We start from the raw sequence: 21523 nt of genomic DNA, 5'->3' as shown, positions 1-21523 counted from the left end.
TCATGGATAGGATGTTACTTTCCCTAAAGTAACACATCCTGTGTGTAATTTGGAGATCTTAGTCCAAGATTTATGACTTAGCATAGTACAAAGAATCAGTAAACATAAAATGTGGTCAAGGAAAGCAACTGCAAATTTGAAAACACTACAATGTATGAAACCATAATTAAAATGATGATGGGTAATGTTTAGGGAACCAAATCAAATGCTAAGTGTGGTTTGTAATTACTGGTTAGGGTTTCCAATGTCATTTGTAAAACTAAATGAGACAGTGAAGTTAAATGTAAAAAAATGAGGACCAGGTCTACGATAGAGGAGGAATTTAGTAAATTGCAGCTATCCATGTTATTACATCAATTCTAGTGGGGAGATGTTTTGCTTATATACACATATTTTCTGGTGCACAGGCTCAGTCGCTCAGTCATGTCCAACTCTTTTGTGACACCATGGACTGTAGCCTGCCAGGATCCTCTCTCCATGGGATTTCCCAGGCAAGAATACTGGACTGGGTTGCCATTTCCTTCTCCAGAGGATCTTCCCAACCCAGGGATCAAACCCACGTCTCCTGCATCACAGGTGGATTCTTTATCACTGAGCCACTGGGAAGCCTATTTTCTGGTAATGAAGTATGTAAAATTCCTAGTTCAGATGACCAAATTGTAGTCTGGACTACACAACAATTCATTCATGTTTTGTTGCCACACTCAGTCTCTGAAAGGCAGTGCAGGTGATGGCATCCTGGGAGTCAGGGTCCCCCGTGTCCCCTTGCGAATTTCAACTCCAAGAAAAATGCAGCCAGTCAATTTTATTTACTAAAATTTCATGCTTTTAACATTCCCTCTCTGCCCATCTTATCTTTCCTCCTAGACTAATCGGCATCAAAAAAAAAGCTGAGAGCTTTTAAAAAGTCCTATGCTGAGGCCCTACCCCAAATGAACTGAATCAGATTCTTTGCAGGAGGATCCCAGGCACAAGTATTTTTTGAGGCTTCTAAGGTGATTTCACTGAACAAACATTGCTGGAAACACTGCTCAGTAAGACTTTAAACTCATTTAAAGAAGAAAGTGTTTTAAAGTAATTTGTTTTTATATGTTAACCTACACCCAACATACAGCATAGTGCTTTCCCCCCAGCTCATAAACCTTTGATGAAGAATGTACACATGTATGATTAAATGGACAAATGTGTGCCTCACTAGTAGCTCAGTGGTAAAGAATCTGCTGCCAATGTAGGAGACAATATAGGAGTTTGATCCCTGGGTCAGGAGATCCACTGGAGAAGAAAACGGTAACCCACTCCAGTATTCTTGCCTGGGAAATCCCACCGACAGAGAGGCCCAGCAGGCTACAGCCCATGAGGTCACAAAAGGGTCAAGATATGACTTAGAGACTAACAACAACAAAAAGCCATGACATAGAGTTAAATGTTGTAGAAATTGAAAAGTAATATAATGACTGGGTGGGAACTGGGGGGAGATTGGATATGTGTATACATATAGCTGAGTCCCTTTACTCACCACCTGAAACTATTACAACATTGTTAATTGGCTATACTCCAATATAAAATAAAAAGGTTTTCTTTTAAAAGTTATAATGATCCTCTACTATTTTATCTTTCAAATCAATAAGATTTACTCAGAGGTCTTGCTTTTCAAATTTCCCCAAGTTTTTCTTGGTAGAAGCGCACCCACCCGTTTGAGACATGATCATGACCTGTCCTGGGTGGAACGTTATCAAGAGAGTAGTTTTTCAGATTACACGGAGATGACACTCCTGGTCTACTCTCTCTATATGAGTGATTAGAGTTAAGAACTTAAAATTTTTTGGCCAACAGCTCAAATTCGCACCTGAGTTGGGAAAATCTTGGTCTGCTTCCTGTCTTTCTCTTTTGCTCTTACACTACTAGACACTCAACACTTCTGATGCCAGATGTGTGGGTTTTCTCCACATCAAGCAATCTTGTAATACCAGCTGGGTGTCCTACAATTGGACTCAATTCTGCCATTATGTACTTGGAGATAACATCAGAGCCCACAGGATAAGGGCTCAGTCCCACAAGACTGCCACCCACTCCCCGCCAAAGACCTACACACTTCCAATTGCAAGTCTGGGTTGTTACTTGTGCCGCTCCTTCTTTTTTTCAAACTTCAAACTTTTACTTTGTATTGGAGTATAGCTGATTAACAATGTTTCAGTAGTTGCAGGTGAAGGGCTAAGGGACTCAGCCATACATGCATATGTATCCCTTCTCCCCCAACCCCCCCTTTTATCCAGGCAGGCACAAAACATTTAAAAAAAGAAAAATATTTATTTCACTGTACCAGGTCTTAGTTGCAGCACACAGGATCTTTGATCTTCGTTGTGGAGTGTGGGATCTAGTTCCCTGACTAGCGATCGAAATCAGGCCTCCTGCATTGTGAACACAGAGTCTTGAGCCTCTGGACACTAGGGGAGTCCCTATTTATCTATGTCTGTGACCAATCAGTTATAAATCAGAGGTTCCTATGGCACCTCCTTGGGGTTGATTAATTTTCTGGAGTGGCTCACAGAACTCAGGAAAAGGTTGACTTACTGTCTATCACTTGATTATAAAAGGGTATAATAAAGGACACAGAGGAACAAATAGATCAAAGAGCTACAGAGGGCAAGGTACGTGGAACGGCCACATGCCCTCTCCCAGTACCTCTACTGTTCACAACTCTGGAAGCTCTCTGAACCCTGGTCTTTGGGATTTTTATGGAGACATCATCACATATGACCGATCAATCACTCCTTGAAGGACCTGGAAACACAGAGGTTCTTCTGAATCCAGTAGAGAAAAATTCTTTTATCTTACAGTTCTCTCTCCCTACACCAATTTGCACCGTGTTAATCTGGAGGTAGAGAGGAAGCTGTACTCTTGCCACTTAAAAAATGATGAGGGAAGAAAGAAAACAATGACTTAAGATGAAAATGTTGTAAGAAATATAAAGCAATGCCTAACAAAATGTTCCTAAAGGAGCCATGTGTAGACCTCAAGGGATGTTCATTTTATCCTTCCTTATACTGTCCTCAGACAAACCTAGACAACATATTAAAAAGCAGAGACATTACTTTGCCGACAAAGGTCCGTAGAGTTAAAGCCGTGGTTTTTCCAGTAGTCATATATGGATGTGAGACTTAGACCATAAAGAAGGCTGAGTGCTTAAGAACTGATGCTTTCAAACTGTAGTGTTGGAGAAGACTCTCGAGAGTCCCTTGGAGATCAAACAAGTCAATCCTAAAGGAAATCAACCCTGAATATTCATTGGAAGGACTGATGCTGAAGCTGAAGCTCCAATACTTTGGCCACCTGATGCTAACAGCCAATTCATTGGCAAAGGCCCTGATGCTGGGAAAGATTGAAGGCAGGAGGAGAAGTAGAGGACAGAGGAGGAGACGGGCATCACTGACTCAGTTGACATGAGTTTGAGCAAGCTCTGGGAGTTTGGTGATGGACAAGGAAGCCTGGCCTGCTGCAGACCATGGGGTGGCAAGGAGGCAGACACGACTGAGCGACTGAACAACAAAGCAGCCTTAGCCTTCGCTAACCCTCCCGGGGAACAGAGACCAGGGGAAGGTGAGGGCTGGCGGCAGGAACCAGCAAGAGAACGGAGACTCTTAGAGCCCATCCACCCTGCCCTCCCTTGGGGGTCCCTGGGACAGAAGACCAGTTAGAGCGCGCAGAGGGTTGGCGCTGCCCAAGGGTTCCCGGCCCCCAAGGAGGCGCAGGCAGGAGCAGTCACCTCCACCCAAGAGCGGGAACTGGGGTGGGGAGCGGATAGCTGGGTGGGGATGGCCGCGCGGCTAGAGGTGCCAAGCGCCAGAGAGAGAGGTGCGGACGGCCGCGGCGGGGCCGGCGGGAGCGGGGCGGGGCCGGGGCGGGCCCGGGGGCGGGGCTGCGGAGTGGGCTGCACCACAGCGCCCCCTGGCTGCGCGCTCCCCTCCGGGCCCCGCGGCCGCCTCGGGCTCGGGCTCGCCGGCCCCTTTGTGTGCGTCGCGCCGCGGCCAGGAGAGCGCGGCCCGGGCGCAGCGGAGGCTTCCCGGGGCCCAGCCGCGCTCTCCTGGTCCTTCTCCGCTCCACCCTCCTCCGGCCCCCGGCCCCGAGCGTTCGCCATTGGGCCGCCAGCAACCCGCGTCCCGCCACGCACCCCACCCCGCCGGGCCCGGGTCGCTCACCGCCCCCCTCCACACACCACACAAACACACACACACGCACACCGCCCTGTCCCCCTCTCCCGTCCTCCCCACCCCATTCCAGGCCTCCAAGGTGGAGAAAATAAACTCCAAGCAGAGCAACTCAGAGACTTCAATAAAACGCCCAGGACCTAGAGCCCGAGCGCGTGTGCCGGGCGGCGAGGGGCGCGGGAGGCGGGGATGGGGGCGCGGGCGGGGGGACAATGAGCGCATGAAGTTACCTGCCCGGCGGCGGAGCGGGCTGCGCGCTCGGCGCCGACGGGTGCGCGCCGTGGCTTGGGGGAGTTGAGCGCTTTTCCCCCCTCTTTTTTTTTTTTTCTTTCTTTCTTTCTTTTTTTTTTTTTTTCTCCTCTTCTTCTTAAACAAACCACAAACGGATGTGAGGGAAGGAAGGTGTTTCTTTTACTCCTGAGTCCAGACACCTCTCTCTGTTCCGTCTAAGCTTGTTTTGCTGGACACTTTTTTTTTTTTTTTTAAGGCACAGAAAAGGAGTTTGCTTGATGTGAGAGTGAAATGGACGTAAGATTTTATCCACCTCCAGCCCAGCCCGCTGCTGCGCCCGACGCGCCCTGTTTGGGACCCACTCCCTGCCTGGACCCCTACTATTGCAACAAGGTGAACGCTCTGCTTTTGTTTCCGCCGCGTTCTGGCTGCTCGGTCCCGGGAGGGGGGCGGCGGCAGGCCCGCCGGCCGGCCGCGAAGGCCGGTCTCCCGGGCGCGCTCGGCTCACAGCCCCGCGGCTGCCGGGGCGTGCGCTCGGGGAGTCAGTTTTGCGGAGCAGCTCCCGGGCTTTGCCCTGCACCGCGATGGTGCGGAAAGTGACGCGCTTTGCTCCATCGTTCCCTTCCCGCTGATCGCGACTCAGTAGCCCTGCCTAGGGTTGCCGCGGGCGCTGGGGGGGAAAAAGAAATTAAGGAAGAACCGCAGAATACTTTGGGGGTGTGTCTGGGGTCCCGGAACGCAGGCGGAGAGTGAGAGAATTCCATTGATTTTCTTGTTTCCCCTTCCTCCTTCGCTCCTGTGCGAGCTGCGGGGGCTCGTGGCACCGCTCCCCTGCCCGGGATTAGTTGCCAGGGGAGCCGCTGGGAGTCGGGGTGCCGGGGACCCGGAGACGCCCCCAGCCCGGGAACGGCGCTCCGCAACTCTTTTGTTTTCCCGAAGCCGCTCGGCGGCAGAGCCCAGTGTCCGGGCTCGGGTCTGCAGGCCGGGGTGCCGCGGGAGCGCCGGGTCCCGGGGACAGCTCCCGCCCGGAGGTGCGCGCAGAAACCGCGAGTTTGTTAGGAACTGGGCGGGCGCGCCGCGTTCATGTTCGGAGCAGCAGCACTTGGCGCGGGACGCGAGCAGGTCCCGGGCTGGAATGTACCCGAAGCCCGGGGACCCCAGGTGCCCAGGCCGCGGGGACCCGGGGCGAAGCCGGCCGGGAGGGTGAGCGGGGCTTCTGCGGAGCTCCGCTTGTCCCAAGGATGGATCAGTCTGGGGGTACATAGGAAGGGGGCGACTCCTGCGCTTTCCCGAACTCTCACCTCCCGGAGGGAGGACGCGTGGGGGACCAAGTCCGAGAGCAGTCGCAGGGCCACGGCTGTCCTCGCCTCGGGCTTTTTGGACATGTCTAAGCAGTCCCGCCCGGTGAAACGTGGCGGGGAGAATTGAGTTCTCTGAGACTCTGGGCGAGCGGTTTAGACGCCCAGCTCCCACTCGGTGGACACCGTGCCTGCCTCTGCCAGCGATTCCGTGTCGGCCCCTCGGTGAATTCCACTGGATAGAGCGTTGGGACTCGTAACATTTGCCCGGTGGCGAGTCATCATCAAGGAGCTATTTTACGTGATCCGGAGGTATTTAGCGCGCTTCACCCTCAGCCCCCGGGCTCCCTAGCACGCTGCAGACTCGCAACTCCGAGTCTTGGTCAATCCAAGCGCGCGCGCGCGAGCGCGCACACACACACACACACACACACACTCACTCACTCTCACTCACACTCCAGACACACTCCAGACACACACCGCACAGAGCTGTGAGTTATATCATCCCGTGGAGAAGTTCCCTGATGCCCTGTGTACGGTGTAAGACCAACGTGTGTTGATGATGTCTAGGCAACTTAGAAACCAGAGATGTCTAGTCTGGGACAAGGTAGAAAGGCTTTTCATCCCGCAGGAAGCAGCTCTGTAGCTAGGGACAAGTTGGAGGGTGAGGGAACTTTGACCAGAGAAGTTTCTGTGAAGAAGTTTCATTATTTGTTGGTAACATAGCTCTTTTATTCTAAAGTCTGTTTTGCCTTAATAAGGAGGTGTTTTGTGTATGTAACATTTTATTTTGCTTATAACACGACTACTAACAAAAATAATAGCAAGGTAGCAGCAGTCTTGAGTTGGATAGTAAAGACCTATTCCACAGTAGTAATTGGAACCAAAAGGTCAGAAGCATTTTGTCAGTGAAACTGGACGAATCTTATTAAATTTATCTGTGATTTTATAATGTCTTAGATACACATTTCACTCGTCATTCTAGTGATAGGAGGGTCAGATTTAATTTGAAAGTTAAATGCTTTGGAAAATCAAGAATTGCTCCAATATATTAAATCATTTTCCAATTAAGTGCTTTAAACAATTTTAGTGGGTTGTACTGTGCATTGAATAAATTAATTTAGAAAGTCTTCAGAATTTTTTTACTAGCTCCTTGAAGTTCCTTTTAAGTCACCCGGTGTACGGGGAGCAAACTGTTCTTTTTAAATGCAAATGAGCCACACTTTCTATAGACTGGATGCAAGTCTTCTATTTTATTTATTTGGGGAATAATGGATTTTTAAAGATGCACAGTCATAAGATACACTTTTCATAGTAGGAAGAGACTTCATGGAAATGTTTGCCTCAGGATGTCTGCTCCTGCCCTTCTCTGGGTAGCAGTCTATCAACTATATTTGTCACTCATTCTTGATTACATTTTGTGTACTGAGTAGATTTGCTAGGCCCCAGAAAGCCCCGGCACTAATGTTTTCTTCTCCACCGTGATTAGCATTGGCACAAAATTTCTGTCCAGTTACACAGTTTGAGCTGCTTAGAGTGTAGTCAGCCAGCATTCATTTTTGCAATGACTCAAGTAGATTTGCAGGGATCTGAAAGGTGGACAGAAGTTTGAAAGAGGTGAAATAATCTGTATCTACATTAGTGAAAACAAGCTAAGTGACTCCCCCCAAAGAGAGAAGAGTGCAAAGTAAAGCTTGTCTCTTTCAGAGGTGCCATGAGTGTGTAGTTTATTACAAGAAACAGTCACTTTGTCAGGTTATTTGTTTTCAGTAGGATGATAAGATCATAAATTACTAATTGTCTTTATTTGAAATCTGTCGACACTTTACTAAAGTCAGTGTGCTAAATCCCAGCGGAACCAGTATCTTTCTGTGGTTCAGCACCACACACTGACTAGACTTTCTCCAGTGACATTATTTTTTTCAATGTCAGGAGAGACCCTAATCCAGAAAATGAATATCCTCTTCCTGAAGCTTTTCTAAACTAAAACGAGGTTGTTTTACTTTGCTGACATTCTCCAGCACTGCTGCTCTATAGATTGCCAAAACACTACTTATATTGTTCAGTTAATAAACTCTGGAGGAGCAATTTTTTGGATAACAGTTTAATTTAGTATCGCTCTTTTGCAAGAACACGTTAGATTATGAGCACATCATCATGCAAAGTGGCCTCCGTTTTCACGTAGTCCATTGGGGGAGAAAAGTGAGAACAATGCATTGATGTTGGTTATGACAACTGTGCAAAGCATCTCTTCTTATACAAACAGCCAGAACTGGATGGCATGTTGCTGTATATAGGTCAGCCTTTGAAATAGCAGTGTAACTCATAGACTGGACAGGAACATGTAGGCTCAGAGTAACACTGTTTACCTCTAGCAACTTAAAGCATGGCTTTGTTTGAGACATTGAGAGGTGGGTACCATACTGGAGTTTCATCTAATGAAGGCTATTTTAAGTAACATTGTATCCCTTAATTGAACTGAATGTTACCAAAAAAAAAAAAAAACTGGATTATAGGCACTCCCAGTTGGAGCTCAGTAGTAAAATAGAGTCCTCTTTTTTGTTCTAGTTGAAGATGTCAGAACATTAGTTGAAATATATACCCACAGAGTAATAACAGTTCCTTTCAGTTTCTAGTGCAGTGTCATTTCTGAAGATTGTTTTCACTGATTTTATGCTAAATTGGGACAAAGAAGTGGCACTTTTTCATTTCTGCAATGATGTGATGTGTTCAGTTATTGCTCAGTATCTGCCCACATAAGGAGTAGTAATACAATTATGTTATGACATGGCTAATGACAGGGATGCTGACCTCTGCCAGCAGTGGGAGAGGAAATAATGGTCTTTACTGTTCTCAGCGGTTGCTTTTGTGGAATCAGGCCCTGAATCTTTCTTTGACTGATTTAGACACAAGGAAGTTCATAACACAAACCCATGCTTGATACTGGCTATATACAGAGTGAAGAATAATGGGCGTTTGGAATATTGGGCTTTTGTCATTGAAATGAGGAAGGAGAATGTATCATCTTTTCACATAAACATAGGAGGAAGAACCTGTTTGTGATGAACTCTGACTTAAAATGTCAGGGCTAACATTAGACATTTGATGACTTCTGAGAAAAACAAGATTCATTGCCATCTCTTCAGAATCTCCTTCGAGCTTATTTTCCTGTTTAGAGTATTATGTGTTTTCTTTAATGTGGCAAAACTCACCCTTCCTAAAATACAGGATTTGCAAGCACATTATGATAGAGTCATTATTTCTGCTTTAATAAATGTAAGAAAAAGGAGGAGGAGGGGAGAGAGGAGGGAGGGGGAGGATTATAAGCAATTTAGAGCATCATGCTTGATTAGTTCCCTCCCTACCCCCATAACTTCTAGGACTTTGGGAAATTCATAGTCAGTACTTTGAACATCATTAGTGTAATTAAAACTCCCATGGGAGTTTTTTTAAGCTGGCATCTTTCATAAGTTTTGAGGTCTTTAAAGATGTTTTAAATAAATTTATAGATAAGAGCTTTAAGCCAAGCAATCATGGTTTTGGCCACTGAGTCAGATGTCATACAAAAACCTCAAATGTAGCTATTAATATCTTGACTTTGTGGGATATCTCAGTGTCATAAACTCCAATTTTAAATGTCTATGCAAAAAATTTTAGTTATGAGCTTTGGAGCTCATGTTATTTTAAAAATAGCTTACATTATTTACTATTCTCATACTTTACCATTTATTTTAAAGTTACTGAGTGATGATATTAAGGATTATTTTGATATTTCTCTTAGCTGGAAAAACTAAACTAATATTTAAATATTATCTCATCAGCTGCTTATTGTTGTTTTTTTAAGTGACGTGATTGCAAGGGGCTAAGAACAGAGAAAAATGTAAGGCACTTGAATCTGAAAGAAGTAGGGAAAGTTCCCAGTTAACAGTGGTTTTCCTAGTACCAGAATGGATCTCAAATGTTGGTTTTGGTGTATGGGGCTATTTCTTGTGGTCATACTTTTTTGTGTGATGGGCTCAGTTCAAGAAAGGGATAGGTTAGGGGACTGGGGCGATGGGCATAGATGAAATCTTACTTAACCACGAAGGATGACTTATTCTTGTGCTTCCCAACATTTTGCTAACTTACTAGAAAGTTGAAAAGACCCTGGGGATATTTCTCAACTACTGGAGATCCTCCTGTCTTGATGGAAGCCTGCCCTCAGCAGCTGGTCTGTCTGTCTGTCTCTCTGGTGCCTCCTCCCTCCCTCCTCCTTGTCCCCTTCCCAAACAGTCTCAATCCTGGAACCACTCCCCGTCCCGTTTTTCTCCTTCCCAGTCTGGATCTGAACGTGGAAGGCCTGTATTTTCTCACCTGAACTCCCTCTCCTCAGACCCTTGGCTCGCCACTGTGTTCATCCTGGCCGCCTTTGGTGCTTGTCATCATTGCCATCATAGCCGTGCATCATAGCAAGTCCGTCCTACCCCCAGTACTTGACCTTTTTTGGGCACAGAAATTGGAATCTTCTAGTCCACCGGCCCAGGTCCACTTCTTAAATTCCTCAACTAGGCTGCTATCCTTTTCCCCAGCTGAGTGAATGACCTAGGATCATAGAATAATGGACTAAGAAAACAGGTGTGATCCCGAGAGGAAAGCCATGGTGGGTATTTCTAAGCGCTCACTGTTCCTTTCTTCCAGCACATTTTAGGCACAGTGTATCTAGAGCTTGGGATCAGCTCCTTGAATATCCCTTATCAGTGAGAAATCTTAATTTAGCTTCTAAAATAGTATGAAAGTGGGACTATGATCTTTTGATCTTTAGTTGCACATGGTAAGTCAGGTGAGTTATATTTATAGTGATTATATGGGTTGGCATGTTTATGTGTTCTCATCAGAATATGCATAGATAACTAAGATGGGAATAGTTGGAAATGAAGAACCTATTTAACTAATCACTTTTAGGTAGCTTGTCATCCTACATCTTAGCTTATCCAAAGGTGAATCTCAAGGTTTCTGAGAAGTCATAAGGTAGAATATTTAACTTATATTTCAAGGAAAAGTAATATACTTATCATGACTTGATGAACTGTTAGGAACAATTGCATTTTTAAAATATTGGATCAACTGTTAAAGATAAAAGTTATGTTGTATACAGCCAAATCTAAGAATCTAGCATGTATATCTTTAGGAGAAAACAACATTGTGATACAGCATAGTTATAAATACTGTGGGCCCCAAAGACATAGCTATAATCTTGGCTGCAAGAAGCTTCCCCATGAAGCATCTAAGTGTATGAAAGCTGCCTTGTTTAATTGAATTTAAACAAAATTTTAACATGGGAATGTTTACTATTACCAATCTTAAAGGTGTTTTCTTTTTTCTTATTTATTTCCATTTTCATGTTGTTAATATACATCAGCTTTCCATGGGCTTCCCAGGTGGTGCAGTGATAAAGAATCCACCTGTAATGTAGGAGATGCTGGTTCAATGCCTGGGTTGGGAAGATCCCCTGGAGAAGGAAATGGCAACCCACTCCAATAATCTTGCCTGGAGAATCCCGTGGACAGATGAACCTGGTGGGCTACAGTCTATGGGGTCGCAAAGAGTCAGACACAACTGAGCATGCATGCATGCACCTCTCTATATATGCAGGTTCTGCATTGGCAAGTCAACCAACTTTGGATAGAAAATATTTGGGGGGGGTGGAGAATTCCAGAAAGTTTCAGAAAGCAAAACTTGAATTTGCCGCGCACCAGCAGCAACTATTTACATATCATTTACATAGTGCTTGCAGCTATTAGCATAGTATTTACATTGTATTAGGCATTATAAGTAATCCAGAGATGATTTAAAGTAACAGAGGATGTATGTAGGTTACATGCAAATACTGTATCACTTTATATAAGGAACTTGAGAAACTTCAGATTTTGGTATCCCCTGAGGAGGCCCAAGAACAACTATTATTCAATTGATCGTTTTCTTTGAAGATGTACTTCCCAGAATCAGATAGCCTGTGGTCTCCAACGGTTGACAGGACCAGCAGTAGATAGTGAATTGTGTTAAATGGACTGTCCTAGGAAAGCAGCCCACCAAGATGCTACAGCTTACATCTGCGCTAATGAAGTTGAGCATTTTTTGTTTTACACCATGCATGCCAAGTTTCATCCTGAAGAGTAATTTCTCATTAAAAACAGTTGAGTTATAAACTGCTTAGAAATGTGGTTTATAATGGAAGTGCCAACAGACTGTTAATTATAGCAGTTCTTCCATAATACTTTGAGACATGGAATTCACATTAACCTGAAATGAGTCTTTCCTGGTTATAACATGTTCCTCCCTATAGCATTCATTTTGAAAATGGGAACATTATATTGCTCTGTGCCTGGATGCAGCAAAAAGATCAGAGGAGGGGTGATGCCAAAAAGAAACCCCCTGTAATATTTCCCCAGGTCTCTTTATTTGATCTACAGTGAGTTTGCCTTCCTTGATTAAAAAGTTAACTTTTAAAATCTATCTTCAGATTTCCATTATATTTGTGAAACATCATCACTGATTTATTTTTATGCTAACAAAGGTCACGAAACCCATGTCACTCTCAATGCTTTTCTGCTTGTCCATTTTTCACTTTGGAGTTTTTAATGGTTCAGCTTTAGCCAAGTATTTATTGTTTTTCATTCTTGAGTTATGTGCTTTTATGAAGCTGTCTTGAAAGGACTCCTAAATAAACTAGTGCCATGGTTGGTTGATAAGAAGCTTTGTAGTGGCCAAGAAAATATAAAGTGTTTTGAGTTACTATGTGGGCTTATAAGTTACAGGTATCTGATCCACAGTTGTAACACTATCAGTTGCTGCATGGAATACTTTTCCATTCAAGTCTTTGAGCCCCTCTCTGGAAGTTGTTACCTGGTAGACAAATTGGCATGTGCGCGTGCACATGTGTGTGTGTGCGTGTGTGTGTGTGTTTGTGTGTGTGTTGGGTGAGCATGTGTTTTACTGTGTTCCACGTTGTCCTGGATATATTTCTTCCTATAAATGCATAAGAGTTTACCATAAGTGGCAGAATCAGTGTATACAACAACAAAGGCAATCATACTAGCTAGCTAGCAGGAATGCCTCATTACCACTCCTTTTTAAGAAACTTAGCCATATTTCACATGTGACAGTGTTTTTCACAATGATAGGGCTTTAATTGGACAAATTATACCTTAGTAAGACTAAAGAACTGGATCTTTTATGAGGAAAACCCTAGGCCTCTCTGAAGAAGACTCTTGTTGAAGATTTCAGATAAAACCTGGGCTCTTGAACCTGTGTTGACTTACCCCCTAGGCAAAATAAATACAACCCTCAGAGGATATGGTTCCCTCCAATTGTTTCCCTTTCTATTTAGAAGCCTTACTCTGTTCTATGTCTGGTAAAAGTTCTGATAACTAAAAACTTTTCATCCACCTGTGTCCCAATCTTGCCTGCATCCCCTAGAGGAAATAACTTATGTTTGTATCAAGGCAACCTTATAAGCATCAAGGAGTCAACAGAGGTAGATTATTTTGAAACCATGTGAGAAAAGATGTTCAAAAATTCAAGCCATTCAAGACTTTAGAAAAATACTGTATTCTCAGCCCATTTCTTCTATTTCTGCTACCTTAGTGGGATGACTATTTCTCCCAAAGTCATGGATTAGTGATTCTTTCAGGAAAGGAGTGAGAGGAATAACCTTTCTAGTGGGTCAGAGGTGAATTGGGGAAAATGAGGTGTGTGTCCGTACAGCCCGTAATCCCCCTCTCTCAGCTATTGATAAGCCCCCAGGGAGTGTCTTTTTCCCTTTCTGTATTGTGAGTCAGTGTACCTAATGAGAGATGCTAGGGTGGAATCTGTTGTCTATGGTGCAGTGTAAGGAGATAAAATAAAGTTGAGAATGCCTGCTCCAGAGGGAAATGACCTCTTGTAGTTCCTGACTTCAGGGGACTAAGCTTGCCCGTTACTCCCTTCCTCTGATATATGGGCCAGAGATGGGCAATGTAATGTGCAAGATTAATTAAACAGTGGACCAACTGGATCTGAAGATAGTCCAATTACACTGAAAGCATGTCTGCGCACCACCTGATATTCTTGGGTCCTTTAACTCAATTAAATGGTTAATTTGAAAAATGATGGGTAAAGTGTTACATGCATTGGCATCTCCAAGCCCTTGTAAAAAACCAACTCTTTCCTTCTACACCAATATGCCTTCACCTAAAATGCCAGGAACAATTGTATAAAGAGAAATGTTAATAATAAAGAGGCAGGATAACCTTTCAACAAAAAGTATATTTTATCATTTGGCAGATGCAGTCATGAACATTAATCATAGAAACCTGCAGATAGTAGAAGCTTAATATCAAAGCTAATGATTTATTTTATGTTAATGACTTTCTGCCAGGGCATAAAAGACTGTTCATAATGGACTCTCTGCACGGTGTTCAGTTACTAAGGCTGATGGGATAATCTTTTTCTCTCTCCAAATTAAGCTTTTTGAAATAAATTATGCTGTTATTTTTCAAGGTAACTCTCCAAAATTTACTGCAAAACTAATCTTTTAAGAACTGATTAAAGAAATAAAGAAGAAGAAAAATCCCAAAGCAGCTTTTCTAGTCCATGAACAGTTTGACTTAATTAAAGAGAGAAAGTTTGCATGTATGCTAATATCCCTGAACTTGGAATACCAAACAGTTTTCAAGTCAGCCTTTGGTGACAAGGTCTGCCTTTTGGAGATTCAGTTCCCATAAGTACATTCCCCAATAGAACCTGTTTTCATCGATTACCGGCCAATAATGAACTGAATGGTAGTGAAACCTGGAGTTGTTCACTGGGAAGTTTTAAAAATCATGTTTACAGCTAGTTATAACCAACATTATATTTCAATAAGAGATAATTTGCCTACTAAAGTTCACATAATGTGCTAATCATGTCTAGCGGTTAATAAAGGCCTCCCACCTCACTCCCCTGATGGCTATAAAAGGCTATTATATTCATGGCAACAGTTCAGGTACAGCTGCTGCGTGTTAATAATGTAGCATTGTCCCACTAATCAACACAGCAAAGGTCAGCACCCCTAAGCACCTAAACTACCTATTCTCTCTCCAAAATATTTATTAACACCTTAAAAGCGTATCTGACTTGAAGTTTTCGTTAACTTCGAGTTAGTTAATTCCACACCAAGCTAATTGGGTGATAAAGGTTTTGTAACCTAAGCTAGGTTGTGGAGGAGATGAATATAGATTCATACTAATCTCCTATAAACATGTTTCCCTTTCTGCAGTCATTGACTGAATTAGTGTGAGGTTGTTAGAGCCCCTTTATAATTAAGTAAATGTGTTCCAAAGGGAGGCTGTTTTCAGATTTTACATGTTATTTGAAGAGACGTTTGGAAGAAAAACAACTTTTCAATAACCAGAAGCTTTTAAAGTAAACAGAGCGAATAGGAAAACGAGAAGGGATAAAGTCTAAACAGACAGGAATCCGTGTTAGTTTATAGACCTGATCCAGTAGTGAAATATTATTTGCTTAATTGTTCTTTTGGCATAGGGAAGCAATAAGAGTAAAAGCTTCTTAAACCATATTTTCTGCACACAAAGAACATATTCACGTGGGATTTCCATTTTGCTAGAAAATCGCACAAATCAATAAGCCAGCACTTATCTGCATTAAAATTAGGCAGACAACAGTTTACAGGAATAGTGATAGTGTAGTTCTCTTGATACCCTTGGTTACTGTTTAAGATAATCCTTGCCTTTGTGTCCTCAGAGAGCAGCCAAAATGTTAAGTGAACAAGATTTCCTTTTCTCATCTTGTATTCTTGTCTTCTGTTTTCTGTTATTCATTTGGATAGCCTCGTTTGTGTGCGTGTGTGAGTGTGTCTTCTTCCTTGAAGACTTGAGAACCTTAAATGTTTTCAGAAAAGAAAAAGAAATGAAACTCAACTGTGTTTCCATCACTAGGAGAGACGTGAAAGGCGATCTGTGGGAGGAGCCTCTGTGTAGCACATAATGTAGGACGATACATTTGTCATGCTTTAAATATATAATGCCTACAATGAAATATGTACAGGCACAGTTGTGATCTATGAAGTCCCTGGCTCCAGTGCCATTGTTTGTAGTCTCTACGGTTGTCATACATTGTTCTTTGCACATCACACCCTTACAGCAGAATTTGACACAATTTCTAGCTTTGCGTCCTGCACCATTTTCGTTGCACAATATACATGAGTTTGACAGGGTGTGTGGAGGAAAATTCTGGCAAGCAATTGATATTTTGAAGTGGCAAGCGTTTCAGCAGCTGCTTGCTTGTGAAAAAGGAATGATAAGATATACTGTATTGTTAGTTTCAGGGAAAGCATTAAGGTTTAAGCTCTGTAAAAATGTACACATTATTCGTCAGTGGTGAAGCAAGTCTTTTATGTTTTTAGAGCTTAGCTCACTGGCTGATGTGAACTAGAATGACATTGGTCAGTAAATGAATAGGAGTACTTTGAATTTGAACTGCTGCCAATTTTGCACCGACAAAGGAACTGACAAAAGAAAGATTTTATGTGAAATGCAAAGCACACGCGATGTTTTGGGGGCGGGGAAAGGGAAGGAGAGAGAGAGAGAGGGAAAAAGAAAAAAAAAACAACCCACACCAGAGAATATTCTTTAATACCTACTTGCAAAGATATCAAATAGTTAAAATGAATCCGTTTTTCATGGCTCATCAGCTCCAACCTAAGCTGTTTTATCTAATATTCTTTAAAAACCTGTTGTATACACATAGGTTTCTAGAATCTGTTCATATGGAATTTAGAGTGTTTTTCAAAATATCACACAGTGGCCTGAAGGCCTGTTGGCAGAATATCAGAGTTGCCCACTGCTGGAGTCCCCAATTCTCTCTCTCTCTCTCTCTCTCTCTCTGGTAGTGGGAAATTGTAGTTTAATCAGTTATGGCACTTCCAGTGTGTAACGTTCATTAGCAAGGCAATTTGTCATGACTGCTAATGGTCAGAATGCATCTGCTCTCTCAGTTACAGAGCATGATAAGTAGAAAGACAAATATTTCAATATCTGATAGTCTTAACTTGTTTCAAATTTACAATCCCAGGTTAGTTGCTCAAAACAGACACAGCAGCCGATTAACAAGCATCCTGTATTCAATTTTACTGGGCCCTGTTTTTATGGATTTATGACTTTAAAGCAAACTAATGTGCTATTACAAAGGGCACAGTCTTTGATTAGATGTTCAATAGAAACTAAGTTATGAGCAGAGTACCTTCTGGGTTCATCTGTAGAGAATTTATGTGCATAATATTTTCTGTGGAGTGCTATAAATTGAAAGCTTTAATGCATGCAGTATTTCTGACATGCTAAATATTCTTCTTTATGATTAAAAAAATGTCACTTTCCTATTGGTTTATAAACTGGTCAGTCACTTTTCAAGTGAGATATAGACCTGATCTCTTTGAAAAGTTTGAAAATTCTAGTGAAAAGCTTCAGAATGAATTAGAAACGTCACATCTCTTCCCAGAACTCTGCTTTATAAGATCATTGTTCATTGTTCTACACAGGAAAAGTTAAAAAGATTCCCCCCCGCCCAGTTGAAAAGGCTAGAAATTGTTATGTATCTCCTATTTTCTAGATATTACATCACGTTGCTTGCTATACAAAATCTTCTTGACACATTTTCATTTTTAATGAAAGCCCATAAAATACAGAGCATAATGATTTCTTAGAAACTGAACCCAATCTTGGTTTAAAAAAAAAAAGAAAATCGTTCTTGCTAGTAACAAAAGCTGTTACTGTTTAAGTTCCTGTTGAGCGGTTAGTTGGTACGCTTCGCTGAATGTTGTCAAAAAGGCTTTCCTCATGATTGACAACCCGGCAGGAATGTGAATGGAGATTTTAATTGCGTATCATGTGTGCATATCAGAGTGAGTGAATTCATGACTCTGCTTAGCTCCACATCTCTGCAGGTCAGCCGTGCCAAAAAAATGCTCTTTTATGTGCAATATCTCCAAAAAGAGAAAGGTGTATGTGTACTGAAGTCATTCGTTATTCATTTCTGAAGTGAAGCACTTGTGTTCCCTTAGCCTTGGAGTTTGAAAATGGAACAGAAATCCATTTGGAGATTTCTTTCTTTTACTCTTTGCACTTATACTTGGATGATGTAAATTCTTTTCTGTTACAAGTTGGGAAAAGTGCCAGAACATATTTTTCTTATGGCACTTGTTATATGAAGTGTGTTTATCTTTTTTCTTTTTCCCTAAGGGGTACTTTGAAAAGAGAAAAAAAAATGTAAGCCAATGGAAAATTTTACTGAGGTCAATTGCCTCTCTCTAACTTGAAATCTTTAGAAAAAAATGTGGGGGGTGGTTAGTGGAAGGAAGAGAAGTAAAGTTGTATATCTGAGAGGGGGAAGGACCATGAAGGTGTGTCTGAATTTTGGTTAAGAAGAGCAAGAATACAGTGTTTATGGTAAAATGACATGAATGAATATATGAATGTTCAGTTCTTAGAAAAATAACTCCTAGACTGAAAACTTAAAGGTCAAAGTTTCATTTCTGCTATCATCTCTTTGCCAAGATGTGACAATGGTGATAATCTATTTAACTTAGCTGTCTGAAGCTAACACATGTGAAATCATTGGAGTCAAACTTACTGTGTAAGGTAACTGGCTACAGTCACCCCAGATTGATCAAGAACTCAAAGTAAAAACAAAACACTCAGCAATGGATATGCTATATATAAAATTTTTCATTTGATGTGATGTGAAAATTTGGCACTTGGGTTGTAAATTTAACACCTACCTACTTTTCTATGTCATTTTGAATGGGTGAGAAGAAGATTAGTGCCAGGGTCATTTTAAATATAACCCTAGTAATAAGTAGGGTCATGTTGAAAAGATGGTGACTTTATAGCCATAGGATATCCCATGGGGATGTAATTTTATTCTAGTCTTATTGTGTTATTCCAGCACATTTTAGAAGGTGTCAGATTGCAGGCTGATGACTCAGCCTTTAGTATAGAAGGCCGTGGGGTTCCACTGTGGCTCAGCTGTAAGGAATCCACCTGCTAATATAGGATACAAAAGTTTGATCCCTGGTTTGGGAAAATCGCCTGGAGAAGGAAATGGCAACCCACATCAATTTTCTTGCCTGGGAAATCCCATGGACAGAAGAGCCTGATGGGCTCCAGTCCATAGGGTCGCAGAGACAGACAGGACTTAGCAACTAAATAGCAACAATAGTAGGCGGTACAGGGTTATGGCTCTGGGAAGATACTGCTGTACCTTTAAAAGGCTAAAGAAAAAAGCCTATTTTTAAAAATTTAGCTTTATGTACGGGGTGACATTTTTCTAATGTTATGGAAGACTATTTTGTACTTTATACTGAGAGCTCAGGCAGGAAAAATCTATTTACAAAATGAAAAAAAGTGCTCAGCTGAATGCATTTCACTTTTAAAGATGATATTCTGGTAATGAACTTTATCAAGCAGAGAACATTTCAGTAAAAGTATTAAAGTAGTTCCTATTTGGGTTGCCTCACTTAAGGCTGTGTCACTGTTTCCGTTATAACTTCTTATTTTCAGGTAGCTCTAATGCAGTCCCCATACAAATATTTGCACAGGGATGAGATGAGGATATTCTCGCCTAAGAAGCAGATTTTTTTTTTTTTTTTTTGGAATACACTTGTAAAGAAGCTGTAGGCTTTGTTAATAAGGCACACTTAGTTCATTTTTAGAAGTGAAAGGCATTTACTGAACACCCAACCGTGTGCTGAGCCTTAGGCTGAGTGTTGCAGGGGCAGAGACAGGCACAGAGATCAGTAAGCACTGGACTCTGCCTCTGTGTGACTAGCCAAGAGAGGAATGCAAATAACTGTAGCCCAGCTCTAGTGTAACTGATGTGATGCAGATGGAGTCTGTAGTCAAAGTGCTGGTGGTACAGAAGGAGTACTAATGGCTTGAAGTTCAGGAAATCCCCGTTGCTTCCTGGAGGAAATGGCATTTTAGGTGGCCTTAGAAATCATGCAGCAAGGAGGGGAAAGGGACTCCTATTTTTTGAACTATTTTTTAGACTTCCTACCTCTTTTCAAAATGACTTGAGGCAACTGGGAAAAAAAAAAAAAAGCCAACACCTACTTTAAGGCTATTAGTATTACTGCAGATTATGTTAGCCAGGAAAAAAAGATGCCACGTGTTTCTTAGCTCAGGTGTGATCCCTATCTGTGCTTAGTCGCTAAGTCACTCTGCCTCTTGGCAACTCCATGTGCTGCAACCTGCCTGGCTGCTCTGTCTGTGGAATTTTTCAGGCAAGAATACTGGAGTGAGTTGCCATTTCTTCCTTTTCTTCCTTCCCAACTTGGGGATTGAACCCGCATCTCCCACGCTGGCAGGTGGATTCTTTCCCACTGAGCCACCTGGGAAGCCCAGATTACCCCAATAATCAAGTATTAAGTTTGGCTCTTGCTCATTCATGGAGCAAAAAATGGAAATGCACTGAGTGACAGAATGTTGATTATTTGAGAGACTTGTGAACCCTAAACATTCATAAGTTTTCCTCCCATGAAAGACTGCAGAAGACATCAAATGAGGACATAGATGGAGATGTGACATCACAGGATGTCTGAGGGCCCACCCGATATGGTGCCTGGGTTGAGCCTGAGGTGTCTATAGTGAGAAATATGGCCCTAAGGAGGAGAGCTCCACTCCCAGGCAACCAGGAGTTGCTTCACAAGTCAGGCAGGTAACGGTTGCCACATGAGAGAGGGTTGGGAGCAGTTGAGGTGGAATTCAGGTTGTTTTTTGAAAGTGGGCTCATGCGCAGCGCTTATAGGAATGTACCAGAGAAAACTGCCTGGAGAGGGAGTTCTGTGATAAAATGAACCTTAAGATATTCACCTATTTTTTTGAAGACTTTCTCAGTTACAGATGAATAAGCTTTTTTTAGTGGCTTCCCAGGTGGCGCTTGTGGTAAAGAACCCACCTGCTAATGCAGGAGACAGACATGGGTTCGATCCCTGGTTTGGGAAGATCCCCTGGAGGATGGCATGGCAACCCACTCCAGTATTCTTCCCTGGAGAATCCCATGGACAGAGGAGCCTGGTGGGCTACAGTCCATAGGGTCTCAAAGAGTCGGGGCACAACTGAAGTGACTTAACACACAAGCTTTTAGAGGCTTTATATGTCAGCCAGAAGATTCAGTTACATTCAATGTAACTTCTTGAGAGACACACTAGAGTCTTGTAGTCTACCTCCAAGTTCTTTTTTAAATTGATCATCCTGATAATTAGAAATTAATATGAATGTTTTGCTTTGTGTGTAGTTGCAGAAATGCACTGGCTGAGTTAACTTTTAAAATTATGGTAGTCGCTTTGCTGAAATTTCTTGTTTAGTGACAGATATGCACACAATTATAAGTAAACTGGGAAAATACAGTGAAGTGTCCAAATATATTCAGAAATGAATATCAGCAATTTTAAAAGGATCTCACAGTCTTCAAGTAGTTTTTCTACTGAGGTACATTAATGGACTTACACCCTGAAGGGGTGGAGGAAGACTCCAGAAGTTCCTGTGAAATCTACGGAGTTATTAGAAAGATGATGCTTCAGCTCTAAGAAATATGTAAATTTTATAATATTTTCCATATCACATTCCTTGTCTGTTTTCATGTTAGTATAATACTTTAAATGACTTACAATCGAGTCCACTCTGTTCCAGAAACCAAGTCTCTGTTATTCTAAAGTTCTGCTGCCTTCATGTATCACTCTTTGCTCTTAAGGGTATGAGTTTGGGGAGCATGAAATAG

General features: G+C 42.4%; 1 protein-coding gene across 2 annotated transcripts in view; it reads left to right on the top strand.

The window, feature by feature from the left end:
• The first annotated feature begins 4553 nt into the window (after positions 1–4553).
• TOX (thymocyte selection associated high mobility group box) overlaps positions 4554–21523 on the top strand; it is a 302584-nt gene continuing 285614 nt past the window's right edge. Inside the window, exon 1 of one of the 2 annotated variants that reach the window (XM_061123355.1) lies at positions 4554–4829. In XM_061123355.1, coding sequence (XP_060979338.1) covers positions 4728–4829 — 102 coding nt within the window. In that variant the 5' untranslated portion in view covers positions 4554–4727. Of the gene's footprint in view, positions 4830–5851; positions 6047–21523 lie in introns of those variants that run through there. The other variant, XM_061123356.1, reaches the window with a different exon arrangement.

The sequence above is a fragment of the Dama dama genome, chromosome 21 (genome assembly GCF_033118175.1).
Source record: "Dama dama isolate Ldn47 chromosome 21, ASM3311817v1, whole genome shotgun sequence".
NCBI classification, from domain to species: domain Eukaryota; kingdom Metazoa; phylum Chordata; class Mammalia; order Artiodactyla; family Cervidae; genus Dama; species Dama dama.
This window is presented reverse-complemented; position numbering and strand designations above follow the sequence as displayed.